At 46.7% G+C, this 21,721-nt stretch overlaps 1 protein-coding gene across 1 annotated transcript in view; it reads left to right on the top strand.

Annotated features, from left to right (window-relative positions):
• PTPRJ (protein tyrosine phosphatase receptor type J) overlaps positions 1-20,154 on the top strand; it is a 136,927-nt gene extending 116,773 nt beyond the window's left edge. Inside the window, exons 12-25 of the mRNA XM_036326943.1 lie at positions 1,208-1,339; positions 2,929-3,136; positions 3,248-3,369; positions 4,465-4,552; positions 6,532-6,573; positions 7,128-7,136; positions 7,235-7,322; positions 7,846-7,936; positions 8,816-8,889; positions 8,993-9,127; positions 11,315-11,434; positions 14,367-14,527; positions 16,248-16,383; positions 18,579-20,154. Coding sequence (XP_036182836.1) covers positions 1,208-1,339; positions 2,929-3,136; positions 3,248-3,369; positions 4,465-4,552; positions 6,532-6,573; positions 7,128-7,136; positions 7,235-7,322; positions 7,846-7,936; positions 8,816-8,889; positions 8,993-9,127; positions 11,315-11,434; positions 14,367-14,527; positions 16,248-16,383; positions 18,579-18,737 — 1,565 coding nt within the window. The 3' untranslated portion in view covers positions 18,738-20,154. The remainder of the gene's footprint in view (positions 1-1,207; positions 1,340-2,928; positions 3,137-3,247; positions 3,370-4,464; positions 4,553-6,531; positions 6,574-7,127; positions 7,137-7,234; positions 7,323-7,845; positions 7,937-8,815; positions 8,890-8,992; positions 9,128-11,314; positions 11,435-14,366; positions 14,528-16,247; positions 16,384-18,578) is intronic.
• Positions 20,155-21,721: the final 1,567 nt, after the last annotated feature.

Raw genomic sequence — 21,721 nt, 5'->3', positions numbered from 1 at the left:
TGTGGCCGCTCAGGTTGTGCACGGCACAGTTCCAGGGGACACCGTTCACATGGACTCCGACATGCGTGGGGCTCCCTGGAGTTGTGGCGTACACAACTGTGCAGGACTGTCCTGGGTCCCGCTCCTTTGGGGGTCCTGCAGCACCCCAGAACATAATGGAAGCAATGGATCTTACGGGTACCTTTTTGTAGTTCTGTCTTATGATGTCATCTCCTCAGCGGGTATCAACTCCTGGGAACAGGAACTGTGTCTGATGCGGCAACTCCAAGGCCGAGCCCAGTGCCTCTTGGCGAGTGGGAGCTTGTTGGAGTTGGTGGTTTCCGAAGCTGAAGCATGTGTGTTAGGATCGAGTGGTCACGGCTCTCATTCAGTCCAGTGACTCTCACTCTGTGAACTGTAGCTCCCTTTCCTCAGATGGATCTTTATGTACAAATTGAACACGTTTTTCATTTGGATAAAAGTGGAGCTGCATTTTCTCCGTTGCCGAGTGGTAATCAGGGAGGTGGAGGGGTGTGGGTTTTGTAGCCGACATTGTTGGGCGCTCAGTGTGCGCCGGGTGAGGGACACACGGTGAGTGAGGCAGGCAGGGCCCTGGGCGTAGGGTGAGATAGGCAGTGAGAGGGAAGGAGGGTGACTGGAGGTGGGTGACTGGCCTGCGGCTGACAGTCTTGGGTGGGAGGCTGGGGGGCTGAAAGGCACGGCTGCTGGGAAGCGTGGGAGCCTTGGCTGGCAGTCTCCACAGTTGACAGTTAGACACGGGACACCGCCTCCAAGTGGCCACTGCTGTCAGTTCTTGGGAGGTTGCTAAGCCAGGCCTAGAGCCGTGCTGTCCACTAGAAAATAATGTGGCCCTCATGTGTAATAGGGTATATTCTATTATGACATGTTGATGCAACTGAGATTTTTATAGGAGGCATGTGAAGAAAATGTAAAAAAGGAAGAACTGCAGTGAGTTGCCATCACCTTTGTTGAACTCGGTGTATGTAAAATGCTATCGTTTCCACACGTCATCTGTATCAGTGAGCCCGGGAGCTCCCACCACTTCCTCCCCTGCGCCTGCGCCTGCATCTGCATCTGCTCGGTGTGAGCCCAGCGTACTGTTCCCAGAGCCAGGGCAGGACTTGGGGGCACTGCCGATTCTGTGCTTAATTATTGTTCCGTTTTTGGTTTTGATGCCGATGATCATGTTTGTGTTGTTCTGTTTCAGATCCCCCTCCTCCAGATGAGTCTCCCAATATTACGTCTGTCAGTCACAATTCGGTCAAGATCAAGTTCAGTGGGTTTGAAGCCAGCCACGGACCCATCAAAGCCTATGCTGTCATCCTCACCACGGGGGAAGGTAAGGGGGTCACTGTGGGGTGAACAGCCAGTGAGTGACGCCCTGACCAGGCCCCCGTTTCTGTGCCCACTGAGGCACATGAGAGATACAAATGCATTGTAGCCCCCGCTTGGCACTCAGATGGGGTGGGAGGGGGTGGGCTGTGTGCCTGATGATGTAGGTCAGGGGTTGACAAACTCTCTGTAAAGGGCCAGACAGCATATATTTGAAACTTTGCAGGCCTTACCTCTCTGTCGCAGCTGTTCAGCTCTGCTCCTGTGAAAGCAGGCATAGAAGATACAGAAAGAATGAGTGGGTTGTTCTAGTAAAATGCCATTGACCAGAACGGGCCGCGGGCGGATCTGGTGCATGGACTGTAACTTGCCGACCTCCGATCTAGGTTTTTCACCTCTTTTACAACACAGGGTCTTATCTTTTGGGTGGCAGAAGGTGTCTTAAGCAACTTTCTCGGTCTCTCTGTCCCCCCCCCCCCCCCCCCCCCCCGCCCACACACATGCAAATGCACAAGCACAAATCATCAGCACAGCATGACTTGCTCTTGAAAGCTGACACAGTGATTTGCATTTGTAGTGGGAACTTGCAAAGAGCATCGCATAGCTGAGCGAGGAGGTGGAGGAAGGCTGCTTTTCCTTAAATGCCCCAGTACATTCTCTGGAAGTAAGAAAGGAACGATGCTGGGGTGTCTGCTAGCTGCGTGGGGGTGCTTTGCACAAAGTCTGGATTGAAAATGCCAACTTGTGTTGTTTTTGGTGGTTCTTTGTTTTTTTTTAAAAAATTTATTTTTATTGATTTCAGAGAGAGAGGTAGAGAGATAGAAACACCAATGATGAGAGAGAATCATTGATTGGCTGCCTCCTGCATGCCCCACCCTGGGAACTGAGCCCGCAACCCGGGCGTGTGTCCTAACCAGGAATGGAACTCCTGGTTCACTCAGTCATTGAGCCACACCAGCCAGGCCATGGTTTTGATGGTTCTTTAAATGTGAAGACTGCAGCGCAGCTCCTGTGATTTCAACCTGTGATACTGTCCTCATGTTGAGGGAGGTGGAGCGCAAACACACCACTAGGTGTGTGATCCTGCAAGACCAGGAGCTGGCTGCTGTCATAAACCTGTGGCAGAATCTCAAGCAGAGACATTGAGGTCTTTCTCTGTCTTTCTGCCTTTTGTGTTGAGTCTGTTTCAAATGTCTAGCCAGTTTGCTCTGAGGGTTTTCAGCAAATTCCACACTCAGGCCTCTGCTGAAAGAGGGTGGCCGAATTGCATAGTGGCCAGCCTGTGATGAATGAGGCCACAGGCTCCAGTCAGATCGTCTGGGTTAGAAATACCGCTGTACCACGTAGGCAGTGTGGCCGTGGGTCCTTTCGATTTCCATGCCTTTATTTTCCCATCTGTCAAATGGGGATGATAAACCAATGTGATGAGATGACGGTGGCGGTTCAACGAGTTCCTGTAAGTAAAGCACTGGCACGGAAAGCATCCTTGAGAGGTGGCGTCTCGTCACCGTCACCCAGTGTCACTGTCCTTATGTGGCTTGCTAAGTCTCTCTGCAGTCATTTCCTTATGGCTTCCCTTCTGTGCGCCTTTCTTAGCTAACCCGTCTGCAGAGGATTTGAGCTACACCTACGGAGATTTCAAAAGGGGGGCCTCGGCCACTTACGTGACGTATCTCATCACAACGGACGAACAGACGCGGTCGCCGGGCCTGTCGGAAGTCCTGAAATACGAAATCGCCGTGGGGAACGAGTCCAACACCCATGGCTACTACAACGGGAAGCTGGAGCCCCTGGGCTCCTATCGGTAAGGTCTCCTGGTTCCTCCTCGGTGGGGGCCGAGCCTCCCGGGCGCAGAGCTTTCGGTGCCTGGGAGCCGGACACGCTCAGCCGCCTCTTTCCTCCGGTCACCCCACAGGGCTTGTGTGGCCGGCTTCACCAATATCACCTTCAGCCCCGAGAGCGGACTCATAGACGGGAACGGGAGCTACGTGTCCTTCAGCCGCTACTCAGAGGCCGTGTCCTTGCCCCAGGACCCAGGTAGAGGAAGAACATCAGTGCTGCTAGCAGTCCTGTGGGTGTGGCTGCCAGTGTCCACAGAAGGCTGGGTGTCCCATGGGCTCCAGGAGGGTTGGAGTGCCTGCTTTCTCTTCTCAGAAGTTGAGGTGTCGCTTGGCCATGAGGTCCCCACGCCCCCTGCCCCCTTCTCTGAATGCCAGCTGCACTTCAGTCTGCAGTTGTGTGTGTGCCCACGTGCCAGACACGCAAGGTGACTCAGTGCTTAGAATCCTCGAAGGAGCCACAGGGATCGTCTTGTCCAACTCATTTGAGAAATGAGGGTGTTAAGGTCCAGAGAGGGGCAGGGACTCCCTGGGGCTTAGGGGCAGCCCTGACATTTGGTCTCAGACTCCGTGTCAGGCGCTCCTGCACTTTATCACACAGAGCGCGGTGATTTAGGGGCGTCAGGGACCCAAGCAGGAATCGCCCGCTCCCTCCAGGCCAGAGTCAGAGGGACCCACTGGCTGGTCAGCCTGTCTGGTTTTCACACTTGGTAGTTTCACTACAGGAAAGAATTCCCGCCCCAGGAACAAGGTGCTGGGAGTCTCCACACCTGCCCCAGCGGGCAGGTAGGTTCACATCCCCTGAGCGCGGTGCTGTCGGCACCTCTGCTCACCGTGGCTGTTAGTCTCGGCAGGTGAGAAGTGTGCCAGTGTTGCCTCACCAAACAGGGCCGAGCCCCGAGACGCTCCCCACTCCCACCACTGCCTCAACTTGAGTGGTTGGGCTGCTGCTCGCAGTTTCACTTGAAGAAAGAAATCCATGGGTTAGAACCTGAGAATCGCTGCGGTAGCCCAGTTCCCTAAATTTGCCGCCGGGGAAACAGACCTGGAGACCTGGGGACGCAGCAGTGAGTTTCCGAGGCCCTCCAATTAGTGGTGAGCTGGGGACCAGTAACCCAAATGCCTAGACTGGTTTTAGGCCCAAAGGTATTGAACCTTGTGTATGTCACACACACACACACGCACACACGCACACACGCACACACGCACACACGCACACACGCACACACGCACACGCACACCCGGTGGCTGGGGAGCACCTCCTGAAGGTGCCTCCCCTTTGGACTTCTCCCAGGTGTCATCTGTGGAGCTGTGTTCGGATGTATCTTCGGTGCCGTGGTGATTGTGGCTGTTGGAGGGTTCATCTTCTGGAAAAAGAAAAGGTGACTGTTGCTTGCATTAAGAATAATGGACTATGTTTTGAAGACAGCTTTTTACTGTGGGAAATTTCACTGTTACACAATCGGAGGGAATAGTGTCTCGAGCCCCCGGCCCCCTTCTCCACAGTCTCGATTGTATGAATAGTCTTAGTTCATCTCCACCCCGAGCTGGGGGACTTTAAAGCCGACCCCAGCCCTGACGTCAGGCCGTGGGTAAACACTGCGTGTAGGTTGCTCCTTTTATTGACTTATTATTTATTTATTTATTTAAAATATATGTTATTGATTTTTTACAGAGAGGAAGGGAGAGGGATAGAGAGTTAGAAACATCGGTGAGAGAGAAACATCCATCAGCCGCCTCCTGCACACTCCCTACTGGGGATGTGCCCGCAACCAAGGTACATGCCCTTGACCGGAATCGAACCTGGGACCCTTCAGTCCGCAGGCCGACGCTCTACCCACTGAGCCAAACTGGTTAGGGCAGGCCTCTCCTTTTAAACAGTGCGTTCTAGTTCACAAACCAGTTTCCAGGTGTTAAGAGATTTCCGTGTAGAGTTAGCTAACTTTGGACACGGGCCCTGTCTCTGGCTCAGCGTTATCGTCCTCATGTGTGAAGGGGGAGAAACAGTGTCTAACCCACGATGCTGAAGAGCATTAAATAAACAAAGTGCTTTGCACAGTGCTCGCGCCTGGTATGCTATGACCAGCACCTGTACAACTACCGTTTGAGGGGGTTAAATGGCTCCGTTTTGAGTGCTTACCGGGTGCCTGCGTTTGTGCTTCCCTCGAATTCTCACGCGAGGCAGGTCTTGCAGGCCCCATGGCGGGAAGGAGCTGAGTGTCGGAAGTGCGGAGACAGACGTGAAGCTGGTCTTCGCTCTGGCATACCCCCTTGCCTGGCTGTGTGCTGTGTGACGCCTGCATCTCAGCCGGGATGCATCGCTGTCATCAGGCCAAAGGACTTTCCTCCCGGCCCAGGGTTTCTAGTGGGGCCTTGCAGGTTCTTCTCCACCACGTTGGCCTATTGAGTTGACGGGCAGTGCTCACCGTCCAGTGTTTTGCATTAGATTCTAATACTTTTTTTTTTTTTGCAAGGGAGGGGCCCAAACCAGCTTTATTGTGTCTTGTTAAAATAAAAGTGATACATGCTGTGTCAAAAAACCAAGAATCAAAGCAAGAGCAAAGGAAATAGATAATCCATAATTGTAGCATATGAAACGACCCTTAACATGGATGTTATTACAAAACTCACACAAAGTCGTACATGCATACACACACAAGTGGAACCATGTGATACATATTGTTTTCCAGCCTGCTTTATTCACTTTAAGACGCGGGTAACTTCATTTCTTCTTCACTTTAAATGGCGACAGAGTATTCAGCTCTATGGATATTATTTAACCAATTTGCTATTTTTTTTTTTTTTTTTTACCACAGTTATTTATCCTTGTGCCTAAACCTTTGGGCACATTCATGATTATTTCCTTAAATTCCAAGCGGGCAGCGGCTGAGTCGGGGTATACATGTTTTCAATTTTGATACTAGAGCCAAATTCTCTTCCAGAAAGTGTTTCTAACATCCGTATGGGGCTTAGCCAAGAGTGCAGGAGAGCAGCAGGCGCCCACTACCTTCCCTGTGCTGGGTATCGTTTCTGGTTTATTCCGTTAACGGATCAGAAAGGCTTTATAAAAGCAGAGTATGAAACAGCGAGTCTCACTTTAAAGTAAGGTAATGCTGCTGATACTTACTTATGCCAGGGATTTCCTCAGAGCCGCTGAGGAAGAGCCGTCCACACTTTTAGATGGTGCAAAGAGAGGATCTCCACACGTCTGTGTAGTCAGCATTGGTTGCTTAGATCGTTAAGCTTGGTGTCGTATATGGATTAATGCCCAGGGAAAGGCATATCGTAGATACATGAAAGGGGCAAGGCACAGAATTAACCTTTTTTTTTCTTGTCTAATTTTTTTTTCCTTTTAAAACAGGAAAGATGCAAAGAACAATGAAGTGTCCTTTTCTCAGATTAAGTAAGTCTCTAGTGTTATGAGCTTTATTTTAAGACATCCCATCCCCCATCCGTTCAGTAACGGTCTAGACAATTTTTGATGGAAACTGCTGTCCCTTTTCCTGATTGACACATTTGGCCAGGAGCGTCCAGAGCTCTTGCTGGCTTTGTTATTCTGCAAGGAATCTGTGGGGGTCGGTCTCCTGCACTAGCTTCTTGCCATGGCCACTGTGGCAAGTAGGACCATATGTACGACATTCTACCAACACTTCCATGAATAAATATTTTGCGATTAAAAAATAGGTTATCAAGATCTAGGAGCAGAGAATTTGCTCAGAGTTACAAAGCCGAACAGTTACGTCACGGGGCCTAGAAGTCGAATTCCCGAATGCACGTTTCTGAGTTTTGTAAATAACGCGCCACTGACCCCTCCACCAACACTCCCTCCCTCCAGAAAAGTATACTGTGGATTTTCTCCTTTTGGGAAGCTGTTTACTGTCACCTCCAGAGGCATGGTTGGTTGAGTCATTTTTCCTAATTGCCTATTTTTTTCTTCTTTCCCTTTCTATGGTGAAGACCTAAAAAGTGAGTAAGCTCTTGGCTTTTTAAAAAATAACTCGCATTTTTCTATTTTAGACTTGGTTGAACGTATAACGTCCTAATACGTTGTTTTGTTTTCTTAGATCCAAGCTAGTCAGAGTGGAGAATTTTGAGACTTACTTTAAGAAACAGCAAGCTGACTCCAACTGTGGGTTTGCAGAAGAATATGAAGTATGTGGTTGTAAATATTGTGTTTTCTATTGCTTCGTTTCCCCTGAAAGTTGTAAAACTGCCCATTTTCGTTTTATAGTGAAGCTCTGGGTAAGAGGTGGCCCGCTGGGAGGGGACAGCAGCTCTTGTGTTTCCCCCGGGGTCCCACTGCTGCCGTGTGGCCTGTGAGCACTTAGATCAGGGCTGGGGAACGTCCACCCCCCTTGTATGGCCCATGAAATCATTTGGCCTGGCCCGGCCAAGGCATTAGGGGCGAGTTAATTACGTGTTTGACCAATATAGCAGGCTAATGTTTAAGTTGATAATTTCATATGGATTGCGAATGATGTTATAAATATCCAAATGGCCCTTTGCAGAAATAAGCTTCCCCACCCGTGACTTACTAGTAGATGGACCTTTGATTCTCGTTAGTGTTGATACCTAAAGGTTATGCAGAGATACAGAAACTGGGAATTCAAGCTAGAGGGCTCTTAACTATATTTGAACACTAACTAAATGGACAACTTATTTGTTTTATTTTCAGGATCTGAAGCTTGTTGGAATTAATCAACCTAAATATGCAGCTGAACTGGCTGAGAATAGAGGGAAGAACCGCTATAATAATGTTCTGCCCTGTAAGTTGTTTTTTTTCTCACATGGCCTTCCTTTTTTTCCTGTCCTTGGCCATCGCTGCTTAGCAGTGGAAGGAAGGGGAATCAAAATACCAACTAGCCGCTTCCACAACCGTTCATTAGTCACCTGCTGTGTGCTAAGCATTGTATTCCGGCATCTTCCATTGGATCCAGTCCTCACGACAACCTCATAAAATAGGTAGTGGGATACTTATTTTGCAAACGAGGAAAATGAGGCACAGAGTAGCTAAGTGACTTGTGGCAGGACCAGGCTTGGGCAAGGTCTGTCTGTCTTTTTTTTAAAAATATATATTTATTGATTTCAGAGATGAAGGGAGAGGGATAGAGAGATAGATACATCGATGAGAGAGAAACATCACTGATCCACTGTCTCCTGCACGCCCCCTACTGGGGATTGAGCCTGCAACCCAGGCATGTGCCCTGACAGGGAATGGATCCTGTGACCTCTTGGTTCCTGGTAGATGCTCAATCACTGAGCCATACCGGCTGGGCTGTAGGTTTTGAGGAAAAGGTAAATTGCTGAGGGTGTTACCTGGCTCATGGCTCTCACCCAAGGATGCTCACAGTGGTGGATTGTGTCTGAGAAGGCGGGGTGGCCTGGTTGAGAGTTGGGGCCCTGGTGCCAGGCTGCCTGGATTCGATCCTTGATTCTGCCACTGACTGCCACGTAGCCCCTCTGTGCCACGGTGATGTAGGGGGACTGTGAGGATTAAATGTGGCCCATGTGTCAGTGCCACCCTGTGTCCCCCCAAGGGGTGAAAGGGCCCCTGTGCTACCTTGTACCTCTTTTTCCTCTCTTGTACGTCTCTCTCCTCAAATGTTTGCTTCTCACGAGGACCTGTTTTCCTCTTAAACCCGCAGATGATATTTCCCGTGTCAGACTTTCAGTCCAGACCCATTCAGCCGACGACTACATCAATGCCAACTACATGCCCGTAAGTGGGGAGAGGGTCTCAGAGCACTGGCTTGTGGGGGTGACCTTCAGAGCTCCCCTTTCTGTTCCTTTGACATTGAATATGTGTGGCTCTCCGTTTCTAGGGCTACCATTCCAAGAAAGATTTCATTGCCACACAAGGACCTTTACCCAACACTTTGAAAGATTTTTGGCGTATGGTTTGGGAGAAAAATGTATATGCCATTGTCATGCTGACCAAATGTGTTGAACAGGGAAGGGTAAGCATCTTTTAAAAATTATATATTATAAAATTTATTAATTCTTTTTTTTTTTTTTTTTTTTTACTGTGGTAGAAGGTTAAGTATCTTAAACACCATTTGTCTTTTTAAGTCTTTTCCATTTGTCTTTAAAAACACACACTTCACCAAACATTAGCACCTCTATTCTTAGAAACTTGTTTCTGTCTTTATATTCTCCAAGTGAAAAGATAAAGAATAATCTTATTTAAAATAACATAGAATAAAACTACAGAGTAAAAAAAAAAAACCCTTTAAAAACCTATTTTATTATTACCTTCATTTGTGGACAAATAATACTCTCGGTTCATCAAGTCACTGCTGCTGGGGTTGGTTAATTCCAGGAGGTGGGTAGATAGCCAGGCCTGGAACAAGATGCTGCTGCTCACAGCCCAGCTCCCCCTCCAACTCTGTGGTTGGGTGCAGGCGTCGTGTCTCTAAGCCACCAGCGTTGTCTGTGAGACGGGTACTCAACCAAACTGGTGATTTTCAAACATGGTTTTTAGCACTGGAAACTTTTCTTGATGCAAAATCTTAGCCTTTTCCCCAGATACGTCTCAGCAGTCCCCTCTCCCTTGTAATGTCTTGGAATCCCTTGGCTGTTTCCATGAAAGATAAGATTTCTGCTAGTATTAAAACCCCATGTGTCCATAAATGGGTCTGGGGAGAATTGGAAAACATGCTGAATTCAGGAATTCTGTGCCCGAGGAATGGGACCTAATGTTGCTCTGTGAATTTTTTCCTGTAGGTTTTTTTCTTGAAGAATAGGATAGGACTCAGGTCCCTAGACCAGTGGTTCTCAAACTTGAATGTACATCAGAATCACCTGGAGGGAGGTTCCCCCTTTAGAGTTTCTCATTCAGAGGGTCTGTGGGGCCCCAAGAATTGCATTCGGCCAGTTCCCAGGGGCTGATGCTCCTGCTTTGAGTAGCACTGTGCTAGGGGATGGTGGGAACCTGCCATCATTTCTTTTTTCATTTTATTTATTTTTATTGATTTCAGAGAGAGAAAGGGAGAAGGAGTAGAGAAACATCAGTGATGAGAGAATCATCGATTGGCTGCCTCCTGCACACCCCACACTAGGGATTTTGAACCTGCAACCTGGGCATGTGTCCTGACGGGGAATTGAACTGTGACCTCCTGGTTCATAGGTCCACACTCAACCACTGAGCCATGCTGGCCAGGCAGACACCATTTCTTTTAATGTTCTTTTCTTCCCTTTCATATAGCAGATATTTTCCCAGCCCAAGATTGTGTAAGGTCCTGTGGCAGGGGCTGGGCATGGAGGAGGGAAAGGTAGCAAAGAACAGTGAGAGATGGTTCCCATCTTCTTGTGATACAGAAGGTAGAACTTTGCACCCCCTTCTGGTATCAGGAAAACAGCCCATTAATGCGCACAAGAGAACATCGATTATGAATGTACATGAAGGTTATGGGCTGTTCAGCCCAGGGCCTTACACATGGAACATTCTTATAAATATCTGTTAGACAAACAAAAATGATGTATTTAAATGAACAAAGACCATGAGGATGACTTTAGATGGACCTTTGTTCATCTTAGCTCAGGGGAAGTGGGTGATACTGATTCTGGGTGAAAGGGGAAGGGAGCCAGTCTATTTTCTGCACAAGATGCTCCATATATGTTATTTCTTTCCTATAACCGCCCTGTGAGGTATTATCAGTATTTTATAGATGGGAAACTGAGGCTCAGGAAGTTTAAGAACTTGCCCACAAGGTGGCAACAAAAATCCAGCTGGTTAAGAGACGGAGCTGGAAGTCAACTCCATGTCCGTGTATGTTCAAGTTCTGTGTTCTTTCTTGGAGCAATGGTCCAGAAACTGGGATCTTAGGAAAAATGCAGGCTCCATGCCTGGGTTGGAGTTTCTGGAGGTGGGACCCAGGCATCTGTTTTTAAAGCAGAATAGATCTCCCAGGTCAGTCAATCTGGTAACCAACCAGGTTTGGAAGCCACCAGCTGTAGCGCATACCTTAGAAAGTTGAGTATGTGTGTGTTGTTGTTTGCCAAATGGGGTTGCAGATATTCTTGGAGAGCAGTCATTTCTTTTCTTTTTAAAATTTATCTTTATTGTTGAAAGTATTATAGATTGACATTTCTGTCTCTGTCTCTCTCAAATCAATCAATAAAATAAAAATGCACGTTTATTCTAGACCAAATGTGAGGAGTACTGGCCTTCCAAGCAGGCCAAGGACTATGGGGACATAGCTGTGGCAATGACATCTGAGATTGTTCTTCCAGAATGGACCATCAGAGACTTCATAGTGAAGAATGTAAGTAGGCGGTCAAGATGGCTGGGTCTCCTAGAAAATGACCGTATGTTAATTTTAGGGGTGATACTTTTTAGGTTAATATTAACCAATATTTTTTATGCATTCAAAAAATGTTCTTGCTTTCTTCTTTACAGAATAAAACAATTCATATCTATACACACTCTAAGGCAACCCTGTAGCTTTACTTTCTTAAGGAGCATTTCATGTTATTCTTGAATAAAATGGACCTTAATGGCTCAGCATCCATAGCTCCTTTCTTACCACTTCCTGTGGACTTGCTCACAGAGTTTTTGTTACAAACCAAGGCCCTTTTGCATTAGTTGGTAGGAACTGTGACATCAGGAACAGCCATTTCCTGTTGCACAGTTTCATTAATAGGATTCCCGAGCATGTACACATGGCTTCCCTAACCCCCCAAAATTGTGAAAACAAATCCAATAAATTGTGTAGGCACTTTAGGAAGTCAGCTTATGTGTCTCTTCTCTTTTGTTAAGGGTATTTAAAAATAGAAGCAGTGTCAGGAAGCGACATTAGCTTCCAATGGGCATGCAAATGGGCATAAGCCTTTGCGATTTATTATCAAGGGCATAAAAATGCCCATTTCCCTTTTCCGGTGGTTCCAAGTTTGAGAATCTATTCCAAAGAATCAATCTGCAATATAGGAGAAGGCTTGTTATTCATAAAAATGAATCTCAGCATTATTCGTAATGGGAGCAGGGGTTTGGAAACCATGCAGATATCTAGCTTTCGGAGAATGGAGAGCTAAGCTATAGGTTATCTAGTCATTGTGTCATTATTCAGCTGTTAGTAATGAAAGCTATGTAAACTGGATAATTGCCATGAACATAATTAAGTGAACATGCTAGGAGACAAAATTTTATGCACATTATGAATAATACATAAAAGGAAAGCCCGGAAGTAGACTCATTGGTGTTGAATTTTATGGGGTGGGGGTTGGTGAGTTAGGTACTAATGTACGAGAATTATCCTTGAAGATTTCCATAAGTTATGGATGCAGTGTGTCATATTAAGTATTAACTCTTTACTAATTGCTGTATCTCAAAGGCTCTCGCCTTAGCTAATGGTTTATTCCTTTCGGGGACATGCTGTCCAAACTCTTATCATGCACTTGTGTTGGCTGCATAAATCATGCAATTGATTAGTGGAGAATTCTTTAAAATGTCACGCATATTTCTATAGATTTCACCCATTTAAAATGAACTGGCTTATCCTTGGTTGCTTTTACTGCTTGGGGTTCACCCTTGTGGAAGAGAATTGTGGGTGGAATTGTCCACGTCATTTAAAAATTACTGTTACTATTAATATTATTTTTATTAACTAAACGTCAGATTTTATTCGGATTTCACATTTTTCTACTAAAGCCCTTTCCTGTTCCTGGACCCAATCTAGGATACCATATAGCATTTAGTAAAATATTTACTTTTTAATCACAGAAAATGCACATGTATATTTTCGTTTTTAGAAGTGGAAACGTAACAGGTAGAGTGAAAAGTTTCTTTTGACTGTCACCCCTCACCTGGGCTCCTTTGCCTCCCTGTAGAAATCATATTGACAAGTCCGCCTTCCCTCTTCCCTTCTCTTCTCTTGCCTGTCAAGGCTGGCTTTTTTTGGGTGAATACTTTTGGTTAAGTTTGTGAATGTTACATTTGTGTGTGATGGAGCTTCACAGAACTCTCTCCTGTTTCTGCCTTGTTTTCCACATTTTGAGGAATGTGAATGCACTGTGTTTATAATATATATGCATTTTTTAAAAAGCCTCAAAGGGTAGCTGTCATAAAGGAGATGGCAATGCCAGCAGTCCAGATGTAGGCACTCACGGTGCAGTCCAGATGTGGACACACACAGGTTCGGGCAGTGCCTGGCTGTGGGCCTAATGAGGACGGTTGAATCAGGGACAGGAATGGCCCAGCCTGGGTGGAGTTCTGATCAGCAATGTCCATGCTCCCATCCTGGTAGGAAATGTGTCTGTGTAATAACTAACTGGTAACAGGGTTCACTTTCTATTGTCTATGTGCTGTTGACATAGATTTTTTTTTTTTGGATCGGGGGAGGTCCTTTCTCAAATGCCTACAATTCTAAATATTTACTTGGTGCTTGCTATTTGCCTACCGTGTTATTAAATTCTCCGGAAGATGTGAATTACGAGGCAGTTCTTGCCCTGAGGGCACCGAGTGTCTCAGCTGGATTCGATAAATTTATTTTAGGTCAGTGACATCCCAGGTGGGCTCTGGGAAGGCCTTTAGGAAGCTCTGAGGAGAGGTAGATGTGAGTGTGAGTGCACTGTAGGCAGGAAGCTGTGGTGGGAAAGGGAAGAGGCCTGAACCCAAATGCAGAGGGTGAGGCACTTCTACCACCGATGCCGAGTGTTGGGGACATCACTTCACTTCTTGGAACTTTTGCTCCCTTGTCGTTAAAGGTGGAATGATAAACCCTCCGGCTTGGGTATGTTATGAGGAATTGATGAGTATACTGAAGTTTGTGTAAGCACATTATTAGCTGTTGCACCAAAATAAAATTCTAATTTCTAGTTGTAACCACTCCTGGTTAAAGCCACCGTTCAGCCATTTGGTGCAGCTCAGCATTCAGGTACTGCTTCGTTTCACAGCCTTTCTGATGTTGCCAGGCAGCTTTTCTCTCAGGCTCTACCCTCTAGTTTCTTCTTCTTCTTTTTTTTTTTAAATATGTTTTTATTGATTTTTGGAGAGAGAGGAAGGGAGAAATAAACATCAAGGTGAGAGAGAAACACTCATTGGCTGCCTCCCATACATGCCCTGTCTGAGGACTGAACCTGCAACTTGGGCATGTGCCCTGACCAGGAATCGAACCGGACCCCTTGGTACACTGGGCAACACTCAAGCAACTGAGCCACACTGGCCAGCTCTAACCTCTCGTTTCTTTTCTTGGCTTTTAGAAGCAGACAAGTGACAGTCACCCTCTGCGACAATTCCACTTCACATCCTGGCCTGACCATGGGGTTCCCGACACCACTGACCTGCTCATCAACTTCCGGTATCTTGTCCGTGACTACATGAAGCAGAGTCCTCCCGAATCGCCAATTCTGGTGCATTGCAGGTAGGCAGGGGGCGCTTCACCCGAGACAGAGTTCCAAGGCAATTATGAGTACGGACACTTCTGAAAAGCAAGATCTAGATTGAACGCAGTAGGCATTTCAATTTACCGATTCAGGAAAGGTTTAGATACGGGGCCACAACTTAGTCCCCAAATCCTGGGACAGGAATGGCAAACTATATAGCTTGTGGGCCAGATCTGGTAGGTTGTCTGTATTTTTTTTTTAAACTAGAATGTAGTTTAACGTATTTCTTATTTATAATATTTTCTTCTAAAACATTTCAATCTTACAAAAATATAGAGGAGAATACCAATTTATAAAGCATGCCACGAGAGCATATGTGTTTCTTTTTGTTAATAGTACATTCTAGATAAAAAGTCTCCACCTACCAGTCTCCTATCCCATTCTCCTTACGCAGGTGAATGTAGTCCTAAGGTCATGTGCATTTAGTCCCTTGCGTGCTTCCATGTTTTATTGCATATGTACATATCTCTCTGGTTTCATACAGCTGTAAACTTTTACCAGGTTTTATTGTGCATCCATCATTCTGCAACCTGCTTTCTTCATTCAGCATGTTGGTTTGTTATTTAACAATATTGAAACACATAATTCCAGTTTGTTTTATTTATTCACTTAACATATTTTTTTGACATATAAAAAACTGCATGTAACTTAATATATACAACCTGATAAGTTTGGGGATACGCATATATGCCCATGGCACTACCACCACAATCTATTTTGCTGCCTATTTTTGTGAAGTCGTACTGGGCCACAGCCATGCCCATTTGTTTGCATATGGTCTGCAGTTACTTTCATGCCACAGTGGCAGAAAGAGGCCACTGGCTGGCAAAGCTGAGGATATTTACTGTCTGGCCCTTTGCAGAAGTTTGCCACCCCCTCCTCTAGAACAATGACATGAGCTTTAAAGCGAATGGGTGAATTTAAGACAGAAGAAAGGAGGGTATGTGTTGCACTCTGGGGAATAAATTGATGAAACTTGCCATCCTAGCTTATGGTGGCAACTTGACTGGGCCCGAGATCCAAGAAGCTCTAGCAAGGTGTTTTTTTTTTTAATATATATTTTTTATTGATTTTTTACAGAGAGAAAGGGAGAAAGAGGGGGAGAGGGATAGAAAGTTAGAAACTTCGATCAGCTGCCTCCTGCACACCCCTCACTGGGGATGTGCCTGCAACCAAGGTACATGCCCTTGAGCGGAATCGAACCTGGGACCCTTCAGTCCGCAGGCCGACGCTCTATCCACTGAGCCAAACCGGTTAGGACAAGGTGGGTTTTTTTTAAAGAGAAAGGGAGAGCGAGAGAGAGATAGAAACATCAGTAATGAGAGAGAATTATTGATCGGCTGCCTCCTGCATGCCCCACACTGGGGATTGAGCCTGCAACCCAGGCATGTGCCCAGACTGGGAATCAAATCATGATCTCCTGGTTCATAGGTCGATGCTCAACCATGGAGCTACACCAGCTGGGCTAGCAAGGTGTTTTATATGTGGCATTTGACTCCAAAGGAACTTGAGGATTTGGGCCGCCATCCCACGCTGGTGCGTTCTGATGTGCTGAGGTTTCAGTTGAGCAAACGTTTAATGATGCTGGGCTCTGCCCTCACAGCCTGGTAATGGAGGAGAGCACACACCTGCACAGGGAGGGGAAGCTGTCCAGCAGAGGTCACCCACGGAGACATGTTTGTTCCCCTTCCCTTCTAGTGCCGGTGTTGGAAGGACGGGCACTTTCATTGCCATCGATCGTCTCATCTACCAGATAGAGAATGAGTACTCCGTGGACGTGTACGGGATTGTGTATGACCTTCGCATGCACAGGCCTTTAATGGTGCAAACAGAGGTGAGGCCAACATCTGTTGGACAATCCACCATTCCTGTCTGTTCATGTCACGCACTCGTGTTAAACTGTTTCACCCTTCCAGATCCTTCTGGCTCCTGGCCATGATATAACACTCGATTTCTTTAAGATCCTTAAGTGACGTGGGCTTGGACTACCCGATATAGTGACCCATGGTACCGATATCAGTGATGGCGCTACAACCCTAGACAGGATCCTTACCCACTGCCACTGACTCACCCAATAATCTCAGCAGGTCCCTGAACTTTGGCTTCCCGATTTAACACTCATAAAATTGGCCTTTTCACTCTTTGTTTCTGCTTTTTAAAAAAAATATGTTTTTATTGATTTCAGAGAGAGGGAGAGAGAGGGATAGAAACATCAATGACGAGAGAGAATCATTGATCGGCTGCCTTCTGCACGCTCCCTACTGGGGATCGGGCCTGCCATCTGGGCATGTGTCCTTGGCCGGAATCGAACCGTGACCTCCTGGTTCATAGGTCGATGCTCAACCGCTGAGCCACCCCAGCTGGGCTCACTCTTTGTTTCTAAGAAGCTCTGGCCATACTTAAAGTAAACTAGTGAAACAGACTTATCAGATATTAATAATATGAAATAGCGTAATGCGACTTTAAACGTGAATATAGCCATGTATCCCAGCCTTGTGCCGGTTAAGGAACAGCAGGTCCATAGCTGTGGGAGGATTGTGGGCAACTGAGAAAGGGATGCTTGGTGGCCACGGTGCCGCTGTGTAGCACTGTTAGGCTGGCTGTCCCTGACATGTTCCCGGCAAGCCGTTCCCAGGCATGTTCTCAACACATATAGTGGGAAGTGGCCCTTCTCGAAGCTGCGGGGTGAATGTGCCTCGGCCAGGATGAGAGCAGCATGTTCATTTTGTATCAGGCTGTCGCTGTGAATATGTGCCCTGTTTCTGAGTCCAGCAGGGAATGTTCTAGAGGCCTGGGTACACGGCGTGCTTTGGGGTGAGCAGTGTGGTTGTGGTGTGCAGTGTGGAATTGCCCTCTTGCGTTGGTTGGAAAAGACATTTTCCTTTTTTTGCTACAATTATGTAGAGTAGCTGTTTTCTATCTTTTTTCCTCCTTTGAGAGAAGCAGAAATCTTAGACCTGCTTACAAATGATTTTCATGTCCCTTTTTTAAATTTTGAAAATAATATTAACTGTCGATATTAAAAGAGCTGACAAAATACAGGGTATATTTTTCTCTTTTACTTTTTCCTTCCCCACTCACACTCCCTGGAAGTAGCCAATGTTTACAACTTGTGTGTATCTTCATAGGTGTCTTGATGTACAGCTGCAGAAAAACACATGTACACACACACACACACACACACACACACACGACATGGAGTATTTTTTAAAAATGAAACCCTATTTTATATATGCTACTGCCCTGCAATTTATTTCCTCTTACAGCATCATGGATATTTTTCTGTGTTGGCCTCTTCTTCCTCTTTTAATGGATACTACCGATCTGATATGCTGCCTACAGGTGGTCCCCACCTAATTCTACCCCGATCATCCCCCTTAACCCCACCTCCTCTGTTGAGAATCACAGTTTATTCCTTATTCTGCACATCCTCACTAGCCAAGAAAATCTTTTAGAGTTTTTTATGATGTGAATGTACGTGTGCATTACCACCTCCACATCCTTCCGTTGCCCTTCCGCACGATTCTGGTATTTCTCCTTGGATGTGACACGGACACATGGCGATGAGAAGTTGGGGCTGCGGGGGGCTGTGGGTGGAGGCACATTCCCGGTTGCCGGTGGGATGAGTTCACTTTTCGTTCCTTGATAAGGATGGAAAACCAGAAAAAGTGAGCATGTTTTTTTCTTTTTTTTTCAAATCAGATTTTTTAAAAAAGACTTTTATATGATCCACACGCGAAAGCCAAGATTGTGTTGGGTTGGATATATTTTAAGAGTCAGAGGTCTGTTTTACCTACTGAGTCTTGGAATCTTGCTGAGGGGAGGTCTGGGAGTCTGCCCCTCTGGCTGAGACTCGTTGATGGTGAGGTTCTTGCTCTCTAGAAAGTGATTACCCCTGGCCGCGCCAACCTGAAGTGTCTGCTGTGGGGCGGGTGGGGTTGGGGAGCGGGAATGAGTTTGCAAATAAGGGTGGATGCTGAGGCCTGGGACCGGTGCTCACGTGCTTCCTTCTCTCCCCGTGTCCAACAGGACCAGTACGTTTTCCTCAATCAGTGTGTTTTGGATATCATCCGGTCCCACAGGGACTCGAAAGTGGATCTCATCTACCAGAACACAACCGCAATGACAATCTACGAAAACCTGGCCCCCGTGACCACGTTTGGACAAACCAATGGTTACATCGCCTGATTCCAAAGGAAATTCTCTCTGGAGTTAATGAGGCCACCACACCCACAGCAAAGGAAGATGCCCTGATGTGGACATGCGTTTAGATGTCTAATATCTTAATTCTTTGTTCTGTTTTGTTAGAACTAATTGAGGGTGTGAAGCTGCCCATGTAACACGTGAGAGATGAGAAGCTGGGGCTGTTGGGGGCTGTGGATGGGTGGTGAGCCAATCAGCTGCATTCCTGGTCCCTGGCGGGAGGAGTTCACTCTTTTCCCTTGAGAATGATGGAGAACCAGGAAAAGTGAGCTATGATTCTTTTTTTTTTCTTTTTCAAAACAGATTTTTTTTTTTTAAACAAAACAAAACTATTTTCTATGATCCACATGGGAAAGCCAGGATCGTGTTGGGTTGAATATATTTTAAGTATCAGAGGTCTATTTTTACCTACTGAATCTCGGAATCTCGCTGATGGAAGATGCAGAACTGTGGACGGTGATCGTGCAGGGAGGGGCAGGCGGCGCCTCTCCTGCCCGGGTTTTCTATTTGAACATGTGCCTTTTCTGAATTATGCTTCCACAGGCAGAACTCAGAAGATTTCTCTATTTTTGTATCGAATCTCATAATTGGACTCTGCAGAATATTTAAACGGTAGTTTAGTATCAGAGGCTCAGCCTTCTCAGTAACATTCCTAATCTTGATGAGAGGAGGCCCCTCCCCCACTACCCCCTTCCCCCCTGTTTTGTGTTCTGTTCTTTCTTCCCCTTTCCCCCCAGTTCCCCACAGATGTGTGTGTTCAGTCCACTGGTTGAATGAGAGTGGAATTTTTTTTTGGCGGGGGTGGGGGATGGGTGGGTAGGGAAGCAAAGGAAACCCTACAGTGATGGACTACCCTTTTCTAGTCCCTGTTTTTTCCTTTTTTTCCTCATTTCGTATTTGGTAAGAAGGATTATTTAAAGGTGCAATATGTGACTAGTGATTCCTGATGCTCTAGGTTCTTAGCAACGTTTTACTCAGGTTGGCATTTTATGTGTCTGTGTGTGTGTGTGTGTGAGTGTGTGTGTAAATGCGTGGCAATCTGTGAACACTTCAGTGTGAAAACAGTGTCAAAGTAATTCCTCCTCCTTCGAAGTCCACTGGCTTTAGTCTGTCTGCGGTGACACATATTGATATCTACTGTATATATATATAGATACTAAACTCTCAAAAACAGTCATTCCTTTGAATTGAGGTGTACAAAGTTTGAGTTTGTATCAAGATGTAATTATTATTTTTAAAACCTCTTTTCACTATACTGCTGCTGTAATTACTTTGATTTTAAAAAAATGTAGATTAACTTTTTTTTTCTCTTCAGGTGTGTATCCACCAAGAATTTCAGAATTTATGTGGGTTAATTTTATTGGTACATAATCTGTAAACTTCTCAAGGCATTAACATGAAAGGATTTGTTTCTTTTTATTTTATATTGTGGCTCAGGTTCTATTGTGAAGAAGTTTTGAGTGTAGCCTCCAATCGGCAACGAAGTACACAAGGTCTTATGAAGGAATGTCCAACCCCCGAAAGCCCGTGGCCCTTGGCCACAGCCATGAGTCCTGCTGTAAACTTAGGATGAATGTGTCCTATTGAAGATGGGAGCGGGGTCCTCTCCGAGCGCCCTGCTCCCTGTGGACCCGTGGGAGCCCTTCTCCTGACCCTGCCTCGCCCCTCAGCTCACCGGCACTTTGATAACGGAACTGGACATGTGACTGGGTGTTTGGGGTTAGGAAGGGTGAACCACGATGTACTGATACCCTTGATTCAGTTCAGAGGTCAGTGCTGTAGGTCTGTTGTCCCCTGTCCCTTTGAGGTACCGAAAGAATGAAAAGGAGAGGCGGTGATGTCTCATTTTGGGAGAACCTTACTTCCCAAACAGAAATTGCACTTTTTGCTGAATCCTTTGCTGTCTTTGGTAGTAAGCAGTTCATTCAATGTCAGACCCTTCGAGGAAGGGGTTGGCCCGGCCAGGTCAGGCCCTCTGGACCCCACTTCGGAGGGGCCTTTGGCTGTGAAGTTCTGATTCAAAGAAGCCACACCATTGCGGGAGGTGGGGTGCAGCCGAGTTTGGGCCGATTGCTTCCAGACCTTTACACTGGTCTGGCCCCCAATGCATGCAGATCTCAGAGTTCCATAGCTTCAGTCAGAGGTCCCAATTGAGGCAGCAGCTCTGTGGCCACACCCCTCCCCCCTCCAATTTGTCAGGGAACCATTGTGATGGGTCTGATCTGGGTGTCACATCCCATGGAGATGCTGTGCCCCGCCCTGCCCCTCTCACTGCCATGAAAATGTCCGAGGAAAGAGCTTGCCTCTAAAAATCCCTTTAAAATGAATGAAAGCAACAATAATTATCATATTGTATAGAAACTAAAAAAAACAGAAACCCTTCTCCCTTCCACCTGGTGTGGGCTTGGGAACTGGGCAGCAGCCGCACATACCTCTCCCGCACGTCATTCCCAGTCCCAGAGGAAGGCCTGTGCTGGGAGGTCTGGATTCCACGTGGCAGGTCACACGGAGGTCACCATGCCTCTCTGCATCCTCAAGACGCCGTGGACGGGGCGGTGAGAGTATTTATAGCACAGGGATTGCCAAGGGAGATTCCTGTGTAACTATGAAGGACGTGGAGCTGGGGAGATTGGTCATAGGAAAGAGGAAGGTGCTTTTGAGCTCCTGCCCCAAACCCTCCCAGGAACAAATAACTAGAATTGGAGGGACCGTGGAGAGGGTGGGATTGCCCTGCGTTCGTAGTTGAGTTACATACAGAAAAGCGGCCAGGGTGGGGTGAGTGGTCCTTGGTTTGGGGGATTTGGGTCATTGGATCTCTTCTCCAAGCGAAGACGTTTTGCCTCCAAAGGTAAATCGAGTGACGATCAGCACCAGGAGGCAGTGACATCTGGGGTGTGTTCTCTGTGAGCATGCAGTGACAGCTAGATGTGGCCCCATTGGCTCCCTTGGATTTGGGCTTCATCAGTTAG

Source organism: Myotis myotis, unplaced genomic scaffold (assembly GCF_014108235.1).
Source record: "Myotis myotis isolate mMyoMyo1 unplaced genomic scaffold, mMyoMyo1.p scaffold_m19_p_10, whole genome shotgun sequence".
Taxonomy (NCBI): Eukaryota; Metazoa; Chordata; class Mammalia; order Chiroptera; family Vespertilionidae; genus Myotis; species Myotis myotis.
This window is presented reverse-complemented; position numbering and strand designations above follow the sequence as displayed.